The sequence below is a fragment of the Nannizzia gypsea genome, genomic scaffold (assembly GCF_000150975.2).
Source record: "Nannizzia gypsea CBS 118893 supercont1.1 genomic scaffold, whole genome shotgun sequence".
Classification (NCBI taxonomy): Eukaryota; Fungi; Ascomycota; class Eurotiomycetes; order Onygenales; family Arthrodermataceae; genus Nannizzia; species Nannizzia gypsea.
The window spans coordinates 3,684,924-3,697,621 of NW_003345201.1; the positions used below are offsets into that span (position 1 = coordinate 3,684,924).

Here is a 12,698-nt window from a genome sequence, read left to right on the forward strand (position 1 = left end):
GAAGAACTGGCGGGTATAAAATCCGGAGAAGTTCCCACCTCTGCTGTCTCTTTCCCTCTATTCATCAACAACAATTCAAATCAAGAAGCCCATTCTTCTCTTTCATACACTACGAAGAACGCACTAGGTCAACGCCAAACATGCGATTTACTCAACTCGTGGCAGCCGCCCTCTGCTTGGGTGCCACAGAAGCAGCGGTAGCTCCTATTGATAGAGCCCGCAAAGTGCTAGGAAATCAGCATGCCTTTGACAAACGTGACACGGCCGGCGATGCTGCAAAGGGCGCTAAACACCTAACCAGCAAGAACAAGAGTAATATTCTCTCCCCTCTCCATATTCATCCCTCTGATCACTCGCCAATTTACTAACTCCTTTTTGAACAGAATTCTATGTTGACCCAAATAGCATCCCTAATGTCCCTTTCAGTATTGGAGAGTCATATGCTGGAAATCTCGCCAACACCCCAGCTGGAAACTCCAGCTTATTCTTCTGGTACTTCCCATCAGAGAACCCAGAAGCAAAGAACGAAATCACCATTTGGCTCAACGGTGGCCCCGGGTGTAGCTCCATGATTGGTTTGCTTCAGGAGAACGGACCATTCTTGTGGCAGCCCGGTACCGAAGGTCCAGTCAAGAATCCTTATGCTTGGTCCAAACTCACCAACATGGTTTGGGTTGACCAACCGGCAGGAACGGGCTTCTCCCCTGGTCCACCTACCGTGAAGGATGAAGTTGATGTTGCAAACCAGTTCAGTGACTTCTGGAAGAATTTTATGGACACCTTTGACCTTCACCACAGTGATGTCTATCTAGCTGGAGAGAGCTATGCTGGCCAATATATCCCTTACATTGCCAGCGAGATGTTGGACAGGAAGGATTCCGAGTACTTTAATGTCCGGGGTATCACAGTCATTGACCCATCTATTGGTGCTACCGAAGTGATCATCGATGGTAATTTAGCATCAATTTCATTCCCAGTGTCAGAATTTTGTGCTAATCTGCTCTCCAGCCCCATCTGTTCCAGCAATGCACCGTTTCAACAATGTCCTTGCCCTAAACGAGAGCTTTGTCAATGACATCACCCAGAAATGGGAAAGCTGCGGATACAAGAAGTTCATGGACGATGCTTTGAAGTTCCCTCCAACTGGCCCCCTTACAGTACCTGGAAAGACTCCTGGATGTGATGTTTGGGATGAGATCATCACTGCTGTTAAAAAAGTGAACCCATGCTTCAACATCTATCACCTCAAGGATAACTGCCCAAGTCCATCAAATCCCATGAATGGACCAAATAACTTCTTCAACAACAAGCAAATTCAGGAAGCCATTCATGCCAACCCAACTGACTACCGCCTTTGTGGAGAATCCCAGATTTTCGGCCCTCATCGCAATGACCGCTCTGTTCCCAGCTCATTTGGCCCTCTTGCTAGCGTCATCGAGAGAACCAACAACACCATCATCGCACATGGTGACCTTGATTTCCTCCTCTTCACCGAAGGCAGCTTAGCATCTATCCAAAACATGACTTGGGGTGGTCTCCAGGGCTTCCAGAAGGAACCATCTGACAAATTCTACGTTCCATATAAGGATGGATCTGAAATGGGCGGAGCCGGGTTTGTTGGAAAGACCCATCGTGAGCGTGGTCTCACTTGGGCCACTGTTGACCTTGCTGGACATGGTAAGTTGGAATTTCTCATTTTGATGTATGGAAGACTGCTAATCTATGTTCTATTTAGAAATCCCCCAGTATGCTCCTACTGCTGGATACCGTCTCCTCGAGTACATGCTTGGAAGAGTCCAGAGCCTGACTGAAACCCACTAATGTACTCAGTCAAATTTCATGTTATATATAGATTTTAGATTTGGAGGGATGGGAATCCCTGATTAATAGGTATATGGACGGACAGTCAGTCATTCGTTTAAATATATAAAAGGTGCATTATTTAGAGAATCCCTTCAAAGCTCAATGACTGCATATCTTAAGCGACCATACTAAGTGCATACGATGTTATTGCTAGTATGGTCAGTCTAAATAAAACGTGAACAATCGGATGCCTATTGTTGTACTACTAAAGATCAACGATCTTAATACAATAATTAAAGTCATAAGGTAATAAGCTAAAACAAAAATGTACATAGTCCCCTCCAGATGCCTAGCTCGAAATAAGAATTTAATAGCTTGCAAAATAGAATAGAACAGGAAATGTGAATGCAACCTGCGTAACATGCTATTCTGATAAGCGGCGCCTTTCGCTGAATATAATTAAAATTGACGGCTAAGCAATCTTTCGAATCATCAGAAAATTCCACACAAAAGCTTGCTCATAGTGTCACTTCTTCCATCTCTGCTTCATCTGTGCTGGCTCCTTTAGTGTTTTTTCCGCTCCCTGATTCTTTAGAGGCTTCTGCGTCCGGGGCCGGTGATTGAAGTTCAGTATCATCTCTCGTATCATCTGAGGCAGGGCGAGAAGCTGGAGACTTCTCATGTAGCTGCCCATTGGTTGGTTTTCTATCATCCTCATCATTTGTTGCTGCATCATCATCAGACGCTATATGGTTCTTCTCCCTTGTCTCATTATCTTTTCCATTTTCCTCCTCTTCGTTGTCATCTTTGGATACTGGAGGGCTAGGAAGATCCTTTGAGGACCCGTTGTTGTCACCTTTTGGTGGTGGAGGTGGTGGTGAACCGCCTTCTGGTCTCAGGCCGTTAGGAACCTCACTTCTGGGCCCGCCGGGGAATGGTGTAACTGGGGGGTTTTGGTTATTCTCGGGTGATGACCGAGATGTAGCCATACTATTTTGTCGCCCATGTGTTGGTAAGCTCAAGATTGAATTTTTCTTATTTTGTTGTGCGCCAACTCCTGGGCCAATCTGTCGTAATTTCGGATCGGCATTCAAATAGTAACCTCTCACACTCACGATAGTGCCTTCACGTTCACACCCTTCTACCCACTCCGGGCGGACAACAGGTATGTTCATCTCAACTGCCTTCTCCCAGGCTGGGCCTCTACCCTCCGTACAGACAAAGTGCGTCGTATCAATACGAACCGTATCGATAAGCTTCCCTCCAATTCTATCCACTGCATTTGCGAGAGACTCTCTTAAATTGTCAGGGAGAATTCCTGCAGTAACCGTAATTCCAGATAAATCTGTCATTTTATGAGTTCGACAGACTAGTTTCTCGGAACTAAACATTCCGGCGGAGGTACGAAGGATGAGTTGGAAAGTATATTCTGTATCAATCGCAAGGCCGCTTATTTTCGTGCTGAGCATTTCGAGCGGCCGTGGAATGGATCCTGCTTTTGAGCCATTGCGGTAGAGGGACAAGGACTTAAGCGAGGCGGTAGCTAGCTGTATTGGGTCCCATTCCAATACCACGGAGGTCTGTGTCGCATTCTTCAGTCGTAATTCAGGGGGAGAAGGTGTATTGATTCCATAGGTATTAAGGATCTTGTCCTGTAGAGCTTTGGATGCAGCTTGATCCGCGGCTTCGGCTGCTTCGTTTGGAGATACAGTGATGTCGACTATGCTTCCAGATGTAATATTCCTCGGCAAAAGGACAGACGGGAATTCGATCTAAAGGAAGACAAATTTAGCAACTTTGCAGGAAATAGCTATGGATGGGTACGGACTCATTAACGACACAATATGGGGGGTGTATTGCGAGCCTACCAGTCGATTATCTTCCGTGAGAAGGACTGCAACGCCAGCATCGACCTTCCCAACGGTCAGGGAGACCAACATCGTCTACCTCCTCCTCGACCTTTCGACCGAACAGCGGGACAGAAAATAGTGTCTGTACAGCGCAAGCGACCAAATCTCACAAAGTCTCACAAATATCACGTATACCTGGGGTATCTCTCGCGCGCATCTACAGCAAACAAAAGCAGTGACAGCAACTGTGTTCTGATGCCCTAAGAGGAGCTTCATCATCGCCTGGTATCAACATTTATTACATAATCACATCCGGGAAGACCAAACGTGGCGGTGCTCGTTGCTGTTTTAAAAAGGCCACTTGCTGCTTTAGTTGGTGAGCTAGCGTGGTAACTATTATATAATCATCAGGATGTCTGAGCTTCGAGGAGCCGCATTTTGATAACTTTCTAGAAGACGTCGTCAGAAACAAGGCACCGCCTCGCATGCACATTAGTAGATGGGTCTAGCACTACCCATTTCCGTATATATGATACCGATCTTTATCTAGTTGCCTTGCGCATGGACTGACTTACTGGATCACGTGGTTTCCTGTCGCTTTCGTGTCTGCCTAATTGGGCGCATGCAAACGTGAGACGACCCCCCATACGATGTCGTCTGGACCGCCGAGTTCGTTAGTCAAGCTATCTCTACCACTGGTATGGGCCTGATACAAAATTTATGAAAGACGTATTCAGTTTTCTGACCTCGACATTCTAGCAATACCAACAAGATTTGTTGAATGAACTGAGGTCCGAAGACGAACTGGTGGTATTAGCCCAGGGTCTCGGCTTGCTCAGGATAATAACCAACTTGCTCCATACTTATGATGCAGCAGGGAATAATTTGATTGTCTTAGTTGGGGCTACCGATCGTGAGAATGAATGGATTGGCGAAGGTTAGTTAGATTTTGAGAATAAGATAGCAAGTCTGCCTTTCAAAAAGTTGATACTAACTGGAGGTAGCACTGGCGGAACATTATGCTGTCAGCAAATCACCTTTGGCCAGGGGCCTCAAGGTCATTAACACTGATCGAGCTACTGTTTCCACAAGGTATTACACATTTTTATCAAAATTATGGTAGCTCCCAAAAGCTAATACACTGAGGCATAAAATGTACTCCGAAGGAGGTATCATCAGCGTGACCTCTCGGATATTGGTTGTTGACTTACTTTCCCGTAAGTCCATCCCCCAAACTTCTTTTTGGTTTTCTGGACCGTCTCTAAAATTGGCTTTATAGGACTTCTTGATTCAAAACTTATCACTGGCATGATCATTCTTCATGCTGAAAAGTAAGCATGATACCTAGAAACGCAAATGTTCTGACTATGCTAAGTGTTACTGGATAGAGTGGTGGCCACTTCTCTTGAAGCCTTTATTATCCGGATATATAGGCAGTACAACAAGGATGGAATGCTCAAAGCGTTCTCAGACTCCCCAGAACCCTTCACAACTGGATTTGCGCCATTATCAAATATGCTACGGAACCTGTTTCTTCAAAAGACGTCCTTATGGCCAAGATTTCAAGTTACTGTTGCGGAATCCCTAGAAGGCCATAGGAAAGCCGAAGTTATCGAACTTGAGGTACCAATGACCGATAAAATGAAAGAAATACAAAACGCAGTATTAGAATGCGTTGAAGTGAATATAAGAGAACTTAAAAGAGCCAATACAGGCCTTGATATTGGGGATGATTGGACGGTAGACAGCGCGCTTCACAAAAATTTTGATGTCGCCATTCGTCGACAGTTGGACCCAGTGTGGCATCGTGTCTCTTTTAGGACGAGACAGATTGCCAGTGATCTCACGGTTCTTCGGTCTATTCTCCAGTAAGATTCCTCGTACTGGCCTCTCAAGCTATTCTAAGAATTTCATCTAACAAGGAATATAAGTTCTCTACTGACATTCGACGCCGTTTCGCTGAACAAATACCTTGACACTGTAATAAGTGCCCATTCGGCTCCTGCAGGGTCTACAAAACAAAACTACTCGCCCTGGTTATTCCTTGAAGCTGCACATGTACTTTTTGATACCGCAAAATCACGAGTATATAAAAAGAAGGCTTCAGATAAGACCAACATATCTTCCTCTGACATCTTCAATGGCCTTGAACCAATTTTGGAAGAGCAGCCTAAGTGGGCTGTGCTTGCTGAGGTATTGGAAGAAATTGAGCAGGATACATATTTAAATTCCGCGGGCCCTGGTTCCTCCAATAATGCTATCCTTATCATGTGCAGCGACCAACAAACCTGCAGACAAGTCCGTGAATATCTTTCCACCATGCATAAAAAGGAAAAATCTTTTGGCATGGATGAGGGTAATGAACGCGAAGCTACACCTGATGAAGATGACCATAAGCCATCTGCAGGTGTTATGATGCGAAGGAAACTTCGAGAATATCTCGTTTGGAAACGGAACCTCTCAAATGTGAACAACCATTTATATGACGTTAAGCCCAAAGCGAAGGGCATTGTTGAGGTACCGGGCTTTACATCAATCAGCAGCGCCGCGCCCCAAGGCCATTCGGGAAGAGGGCCCCCAAATAAAAGACGGCGAGTCCGTGGCGGTAGTTCTGCTGCTAGCACTTCTACATCTGGAAGACCGGCTCATGGAAGCGTTCAGATAGACACTGAGGACTTCACCGAGGCACCAAATCTTTCAGAAGAAGCCATCCAACAAGCGATATTAGAAGAAGTTCAGCACATCACTCTGGAAGATGATCTTGAAGATATGGATAAATATTATGAGCTTTATGACGTGAATGACTTGTTAGTTGTTCACCATTACGATGGAGATATGGACGAGCACGTCCTTGAGGAATTAAGGCCAAGGTACATCATTATGTATGAACCTGATGCAGCTTTTATTCGGCGGGTTGAAGTGTATCGCAGCTCCCACCAGGAGAGAAATGTACGGGTTTATTTCATGTACTACGGTGAATCTGTGGAGGAGCAGAGATATTTGAGCGCCGTTCGGCGCGAGAAGGACGCTTTCACAAAGCTGATTCACGAAAGGGGGGTAAGTACAGACGCAATCATTCCCCCAATGTTCTTAGCTAACTATATGTGTGTACCGGTAGACAATGGCCATGAAGTTGGTCCATGACAAGGGCCTTGAGGATCCTCAAGAACAATTCCTACGGACAGTGAACACCAGGATTGCTGGTGGTGGTCGGCTTGCGGCCACGGCGGCACCTCCAACAGTCGTTGTGGATGTTCGAGAATTTCGAAGCGCTCTTCCATCATTACTACATGGGCGCAGCATGGTTGTGGTCCCATGCCAACTGACTGTGGGAGACTATATCATCACTCCAGACATCTGTGTCGAGCGTAAGTCTGTACGGGATTTGATAAGCTCCCTGAAAAACGGACGGTTATACACACAGGCAGAAACAATGCTTCAGCACTACTCCCAACCGATGCTCCTAATAGAGTTTGACCAAAACAAGGCCTTCACGTTCGACGCGTTTACCTCTTCTGCCACTCCAACGTCCTTCGTAGCGGACAATGCTACCAGCTTTGGCTCTGGCAACATGATTAACCCAACAAACCCTAGGTCAGCACAGCATCTACTGGTGTTACTTACTCTCGCATTTCCTCGATTGAAGATAATCTGGTCGTCTTCACCCTACCAGACGGCCGAGATATTTGCAGAGTTAAAGAAGAACAACTCAGAGCCAGATCCGATTAGGGCTGTTCAAGTCGGACTCGATTTCAATATATCCGGATTAGATACGTCCGATGGCCAGCCTGCAGATATGATTCCCGCTGCAGGAATAGAGCACCGAGTATTCTCCCTCCTACCCCAAGACATGATACGAGCCGTTCCAGGGGTAGAGCCAAAAACGCTTGAGCGCCTTATTCTAGAGACGAAGAACATTCATGAGGTAGCCAACATGAGTGTCGAGCAACTTGAGCCACTCGTGGGAAAGGAAGCTGCAAGAAAAATATTCAAATTCTTCACCCGGAGCGTATTTGACGCAGAGACGGTGTATGAGTCTTGAGTAGATAAAGATATTGAACCCAATTTTATTGGCTAATTCAACGTCAACTAATCACTTGCATCATTCTATGTATTCAGTTTTCATCAAGAAGCATGACTAGATAAGGAGCAAGGCCCAACTGAAAAACAGAAACGTAGCAAAGTAAACGAAAAGCCAGGCGATGTTGAAGAAAAAAAAGGCGCAAAATAAAATCATTGGGGAAAGGGCCATAACCATTGGACACCACGCTTCAGCATTCCAGAGGAGATGGTATATGAAGGAGTAAGACACATCATAGTGGAGGAAGAGGTTAAAAAATAAGGAAAGGAAATCGCTGATAAAAACCGTCGGGTAGAGTTATGCGAGTACGGGTCTGTTGACCGTTGTAAAGTGTGTTGCGGCCCCTTTCCGAACGAACCATGAATGTAGCCAGTAGCAACATCCGTTAGCCGCCAGATAGATTGTGTATATCAGGGAGCTGTGCATCTTCGGCATGGTAAGTTCGGCCAGGTGATTGATATCCTTTATCGATGGACCAATACTCCTAGGATCCAATAAGTGAGAGCCTTCATCAATCCGGTTTAGTTACATTGACAAGTCGCTGAAAAGAAAACCGTACGTCCTCGAGTTTCTTAATGGACAGTGGCGACCGGATAGATACCGTTGGTTGAACAGTAGAAGAAATCCATCGAGGAAGGACGCGCCGCTTTTGGAGGGAGTATGAATTCAGATCTCATCGACATCGATGTCCTTGTCGTCACTGCTGTCATCACGATCCTCGTCGAACTCGACGTTGTCTTCGATACCCTCGTGGCCATAACTAGAAGTCATGTTAGCAATACAGAAACCTCATAGATGGCTACAAAGAGAGAAACATACGTATCGGTCTCGTTGATCTTGGCGCTCTCTGGGAGCTCGCCATAGGCCTTCAAACTTCTGGCCTCATCGGCGTTGTACTTGAGAATGACATCTCCCTTTTCATCTTGGTAGTCTCGGAGCGAGAGAAGAATGATATCTCCCTGGTTGATCCAGACTTTCTTGCGAAGCTTTCCACGGATATGAGCCAGGCGCTTCTCACCGTCGAAGCAGAGAGCCTCTAATCGGCCGTTACCCAACATCTTGACGACCTGGGCATATTCTTGTCCCTCCTCCTTGAAAGTCAGCTCGCGCTTCTCGTTGTCGTTCTCGTTCTTTCCACGACGTCTGTTTTTACCACCCTATCAAATAGTTAGCATCAACATATCAAGACTGGTAAGCACAGTATCCAGATAGATCATAGGCAGATGTATTCAGCCCGCCATCCACCTGGACATGGATAGGCCTGATGCTTATCGCGGGCGGGCTATGCGGGGTCCAAGGAGTCCCGATAAAGAGCAAGCCATACCTTTCCCTTATTCTTCGGCATTCTGGCGGAGTCTCACTGGTTACTAGGTATAGGTATATTAAGTGTCTAGATAGCAGCTCGTAGAGTCCGCGTTGAACAGGAGCTTCGAACAGGTCTTGATGAGGTTGAGTCGAGAAAATGAATCGAGTTTATGACTTTTTTCCTCTGGCTTTTTTAGTGGGGGAAGAAGAGTTTGCCACGTGAGTTTGCCCCTGCTGACTCAGCTTAGGCATTCATACAGCAAAAAGTTTTAATTTGATAGAAAGAAGAAGAAAAAGACGACGAGGAGGACGAAGAAGAAGAAGAAGAAGAAACGAGAAGAAGGGATAAGAGAAGGCGGAAGAAGAAAAGAGGCCGAAGAGAGAGAGTGAAGCCGTGATATGCGAGCTGGGAAACCTAATCTCGAAGTGCGCCTTGCCCTTCGAGTGCGCAGCTTGTTCTACAAGGCGTCCTACAGTGAAACAGTTACTGAACGATCCAGAGGCGGCCGGACAATGGACTACACCGGACCCTATAAGTGAACACTCAATATCAAAACTACAAGGAGAAGGGGATTATGCTAAAGGGTCATTGATAGCGGCTGGATTGACGGAGAAACGTTGATCCAGCTTGATGCTTTGAGAGAATGAAATTTCACCCGCCGGCTCAAGCTAAGCTATCGACGGGCGATTGTGAAGAGACCTCCAATTCGCCAGCATCATGAACAAAGCGAAGAACCTCAGGCCATTCGAATGGAACCTAGGGTTGAAGAAACTAAGTGTCAAAGCTCGCTGTTTCGCGGTCAAGTATGCGGCCGGTAACATCGAGTCCCCGTTCACCAAGAGATGCCGATTGACAAAGCCTATCCTCAGCCCTATGTTCGACTATAAATTCAAACAGAGAGAGAAAGACATTATATGGAAGTCCGTCTCCCTCGGCAGTCCGGCAGACACCCCAGCAGTTGGCCGTTCCTTGTACGCTCGAATGTTTCGGTCTGCCTACTACGAAGCCTTAAAGAAGCATGGCTACGACGAAGACGGCAGAAGGCTTGTCCTCGATGCGGAAGGGAATGTTGTTGGAAAACGGAAGCCGGGCCTATCATGCACAATTCAAGTGATCTTGAATTCACCTATAAAAACAGTCAAACAAGAGGATCTCGTCATGGAAACCGAGCGGCTGGTCCAGGAGCTTGAGAGACAGCAAAAGAAGCCATGCCCGGCCGGAAACGGGAACCAGAGACAGAAGCCCCGGAAGACACAAAAGCCGACAGGATAGCTTGCATTTCTTCTGGGGGAGAATACACCGAGCTTCCCCTATGTCAGATGCATCAAATGAGAATGCCATGGTTTTCATCTTGGATGCCACAAACCATTCCGACTACACATCGACGGATCCATTCAGCCTAGGTTTTTCCAGTTTGAGGCGTTGTGTTGAACGAAACAAAAAGCGTGGAAGAGTAACGCCTTGGACCCAGATCTACTGCAAATACTCTACACCAAGTTGAACAGGACCACGCTGTCGACAACGCTGATCCAGTGCGGATGCAGTGAACCCTCCCTGACATGCTGAGAATGCTGAAGGAGCTGCAATAAAACACAGATTGGTGCGCCTAAGTCTGCGTTCACCATCTATATACTACTCCTTGTGCCCAACTCCCGGCACTAAAAGATGGGTGAGTACACTTACTGCCCTAACACGACTATGCCAGTGATATCTATCTATATCCTTACCAACCGCCTCGAATAAAGAATGTTGTAGCCTGCTCTCCTGCCATGAAAAAGCATATAAATAGATACCATTAAATAATAGTCAAATATAGATCAATTAACACGCACGCATTATAACTTTCATTCACTGCGTAATCGCCCAACGTCGGCGGAGGCTTGGCGTCTCTAAGCCTCTTGCTGGGGCAAAAGACGAACAACACCTCGAGGATGGACACTTTCAGCCCGAACAACCGAACGAACAAGACAGCAACTCCAGGGCCCAACGGTGCAACATCTACGAGCCTGCCAGGGGAGCATATTCACGCTGAGGATGAGACTGGATTCCTGAAGCCGTCTTCGCTATCGCCAGCACCATCCCTCGCACACAGACACACGACCACGTTAATACCGATAACTCCCTTGGGCCTTTGAGCACTCCACCATGCCATCTATACTTTCTGATGCCGATAAAGAAACAGTTAGACGAACTGTTCCAAAGCCGTCGAGCAAGATCCTTGCTGTTGCCGTCGCCAGACTTTACGTTGCGCTGCCGAATACTCACAAGTGGATATACACCGGCCTACAAGGCGCCGCAGTTCTAGCAAATGACCTGGTTGGGCATACATTCTGGATAAAACTGGTAGACGTCTCGGTATGTCCAAGTCCTGTCTGATATTACCCCGTTCATATTGCCTGTGATATTGTTATTGCTAACATATGCTGGTTCCCGTTGTCACGTATAGCCTGCAGGCAGAGGGATTCTATGGGATCAGGAAATCTACGATGGGTTCGCATACAACCAGGACAGGACATTCTTCCATACGTTTGAGCTCGAAGACTGCCTTGCCGGCCTCTCCTTTGCAGATGAAAAGGAGGCAAAGACGTTTCTGAAAAAGGTGACGGAACGGGAAAAAAGCGCCAGTAAAGAAACCAAGGCTACACCTTTCTCAGCGGCTCGCGGGCAGACACCAACGCCGGTATCGAATGGTAAAAGCCATGGCCGCTTTGGCAAAGTAGGAAGCCTACTACATGGCCATAGGTCCTCGTCAGCGCCAAATCCCCCAGAATCTATCATTCCACCGAGGCAGCCGCCCGCAAATGCTGCTCCGCCAGCGCCCGCCTCCCCTGCAAACAATGAGAATGCATCCTCTCCGCTTGACACCGTGGACCCCTCATGGCGAGGCCTCCTTGATGAGTTAAAGGCAATGGGAATTACGGAAGAACAGATAGCAGAGAACTCAGACTTTATCAAGGCTTATATCGAGCAAAAGCAGCAAGCCAACGAGCTTGACGGCTCTAGCACAGAAACGGCCTCCCAAGATACCACAAAGAGGTCGAAGGCGCCTCCGCCCCCGCCGCCTTCGGTTCCTCCACCACAAATATCAAAATCGCAACCTATCAGCCCGCAGAATACCGGTAAACGGGGAGCACCTCCGCCTCCTCCCCCAGCCAGACGGGGCCGGCCAGATGCGCCTCCATCCCCTCCACCTCCACGGGAGCCATCCCCAGCTCCATCCCCCAAACGAGAGCCATCGCCTCCACGACCCAGATTCCGAGCTCCCCCTCCGATCGCAGATGCCGGAAAATATGCCCATCTTCCCGGGCCCGGTTTACCATCACGGAACCGTGCAGCATCAGGCTCGAATTTAGTCAACCCGGGGCCACCACCACCCCCGCGGCCCCCGAAAACCCCAGAAGACAACCGTGCTTCCATACAATCCAACCGCAAAATATCAGCTCCGGTTCCTCCTCCTAGCCGGATGCCTGCTCCTCTTCCGCCCAGGAACGACTCTAGCTCTATATCCCCACCACCATTACCTCCAAAGACGCCGCAGAATGCCCATATGCTACCACCGCCACCACCACCTCCTCCTCCTCCTCCTCCTCAACGAAGCCCAGCTCCCCCCTCTCCACCACCACGTCAGTCTCCTCCAGTATCTGCACCACCTCACCTT

The 12,698-nt window shown here is 47.6% G+C and overlaps 6 protein-coding genes across 6 annotated transcripts in view; 4 read left to right on the plus strand and 2 right to left on the minus strand.

Annotated features, from left to right (window-relative positions):
• Positions 1 to 140: 140 nt before the first annotated feature.
• Positions 141 to 1,821, plus strand: MGYG_01349 (carboxypeptidase cpdS; the record flags this gene model as incomplete). The annotated part of the gene is made up of 4 exons (XM_003177220.1): positions 141 to 312; positions 384 to 950; positions 1,009 to 1,677; positions 1,736 to 1,821. 4 exons carry the CDS (start codon positions 141 to 143, stop codon positions 1,819 to 1,821), a joined length of 1,494 nt encoding a protein of 497 aa, XP_003177268.1.
• Positions 1,822 to 2,321: 500 nt separating this feature from the next.
• MGYG_01350 (chitin biosynthesis protein CHS5) lies at positions 2,322 to 3,743 on the minus strand (the record flags this gene model as incomplete). Its single annotated transcript, XM_003177221.1, has 2 exons — positions 2,322 to 3,575; positions 3,672 to 3,743. The coding sequence occupies 2 exons, from the start codon at positions 3,741 to 3,743 to the stop codon at positions 2,322 to 2,324; spliced, it is 1,326 nt and encodes a 441-aa protein (XP_003177269.1).
• A 560-nt stretch (positions 3,744 to 4,303) lies between these two features.
• On the plus strand, positions 4,304 to 7,695 carry MGYG_01351 (DNA repair protein rad16; the record flags this gene model as incomplete). The annotated part of the gene is made up of 8 exons (XM_003177222.1): positions 4,304 to 4,351; positions 4,413 to 4,590; positions 4,658 to 4,745; positions 4,800 to 4,870; positions 4,933 to 4,984; positions 5,087 to 5,521; positions 5,585 to 6,710; positions 6,772 to 7,695. 8 exons carry the CDS (start codon positions 4,304 to 4,306, stop codon positions 7,693 to 7,695), a joined length of 2,922 nt encoding a protein of 973 aa, XP_003177270.1.
• A 474-nt stretch (positions 7,696 to 8,169) lies between these two features.
• Positions 8,170 to 9,098, minus strand: MGYG_01352 (hypothetical protein). The gene is made up of 3 exons (XM_003177223.1): positions 9,059 to 9,098; positions 8,554 to 8,891; positions 8,170 to 8,494 (listed from the first exon to the last, which is right to left on the minus strand). Exons 1-3 carry the CDS (start codon positions 9,077 to 9,079, stop codon positions 8,401 to 8,403), a joined length of 453 nt encoding a protein of 150 aa, XP_003177271.1. The 5' UTR covers positions 9,080 to 9,098; the 3' UTR covers positions 8,170 to 8,400.
• Positions 9,099 to 9,757: 659 nt separating this feature from the next.
• Positions 9,758 to 10,312, plus strand: MGYG_01353 (hypothetical protein; the record flags this gene model as incomplete). Its single annotated transcript, XM_003177224.1, has 1 exon — positions 9,758 to 10,312. One exon carries the CDS (start codon positions 9,758 to 9,760, stop codon positions 10,310 to 10,312), a length of 555 nt encoding a protein of 184 aa, XP_003177272.1.
• Positions 10,313 to 11,185: 873 nt separating this feature from the next.
• The window catches only part of MGYG_01354 (hypothetical protein), a gene marked incomplete at both ends in the record, with an annotated part of 2,098 nt that continues 585 nt past the window's right edge, over positions 11,186 to 12,698 (plus strand). The window contains 2 exons of the mRNA XM_003177225.1: positions 11,186 to 11,395; positions 11,487 to 12,663. Of these exons, the coding sequence (XP_003177273.1) occupies positions 11,186 to 11,395; positions 11,487 to 12,663 (1,387 nt within the window). The remainder of the gene's footprint in view (positions 11,396 to 11,486; positions 12,664 to 12,698) is intronic.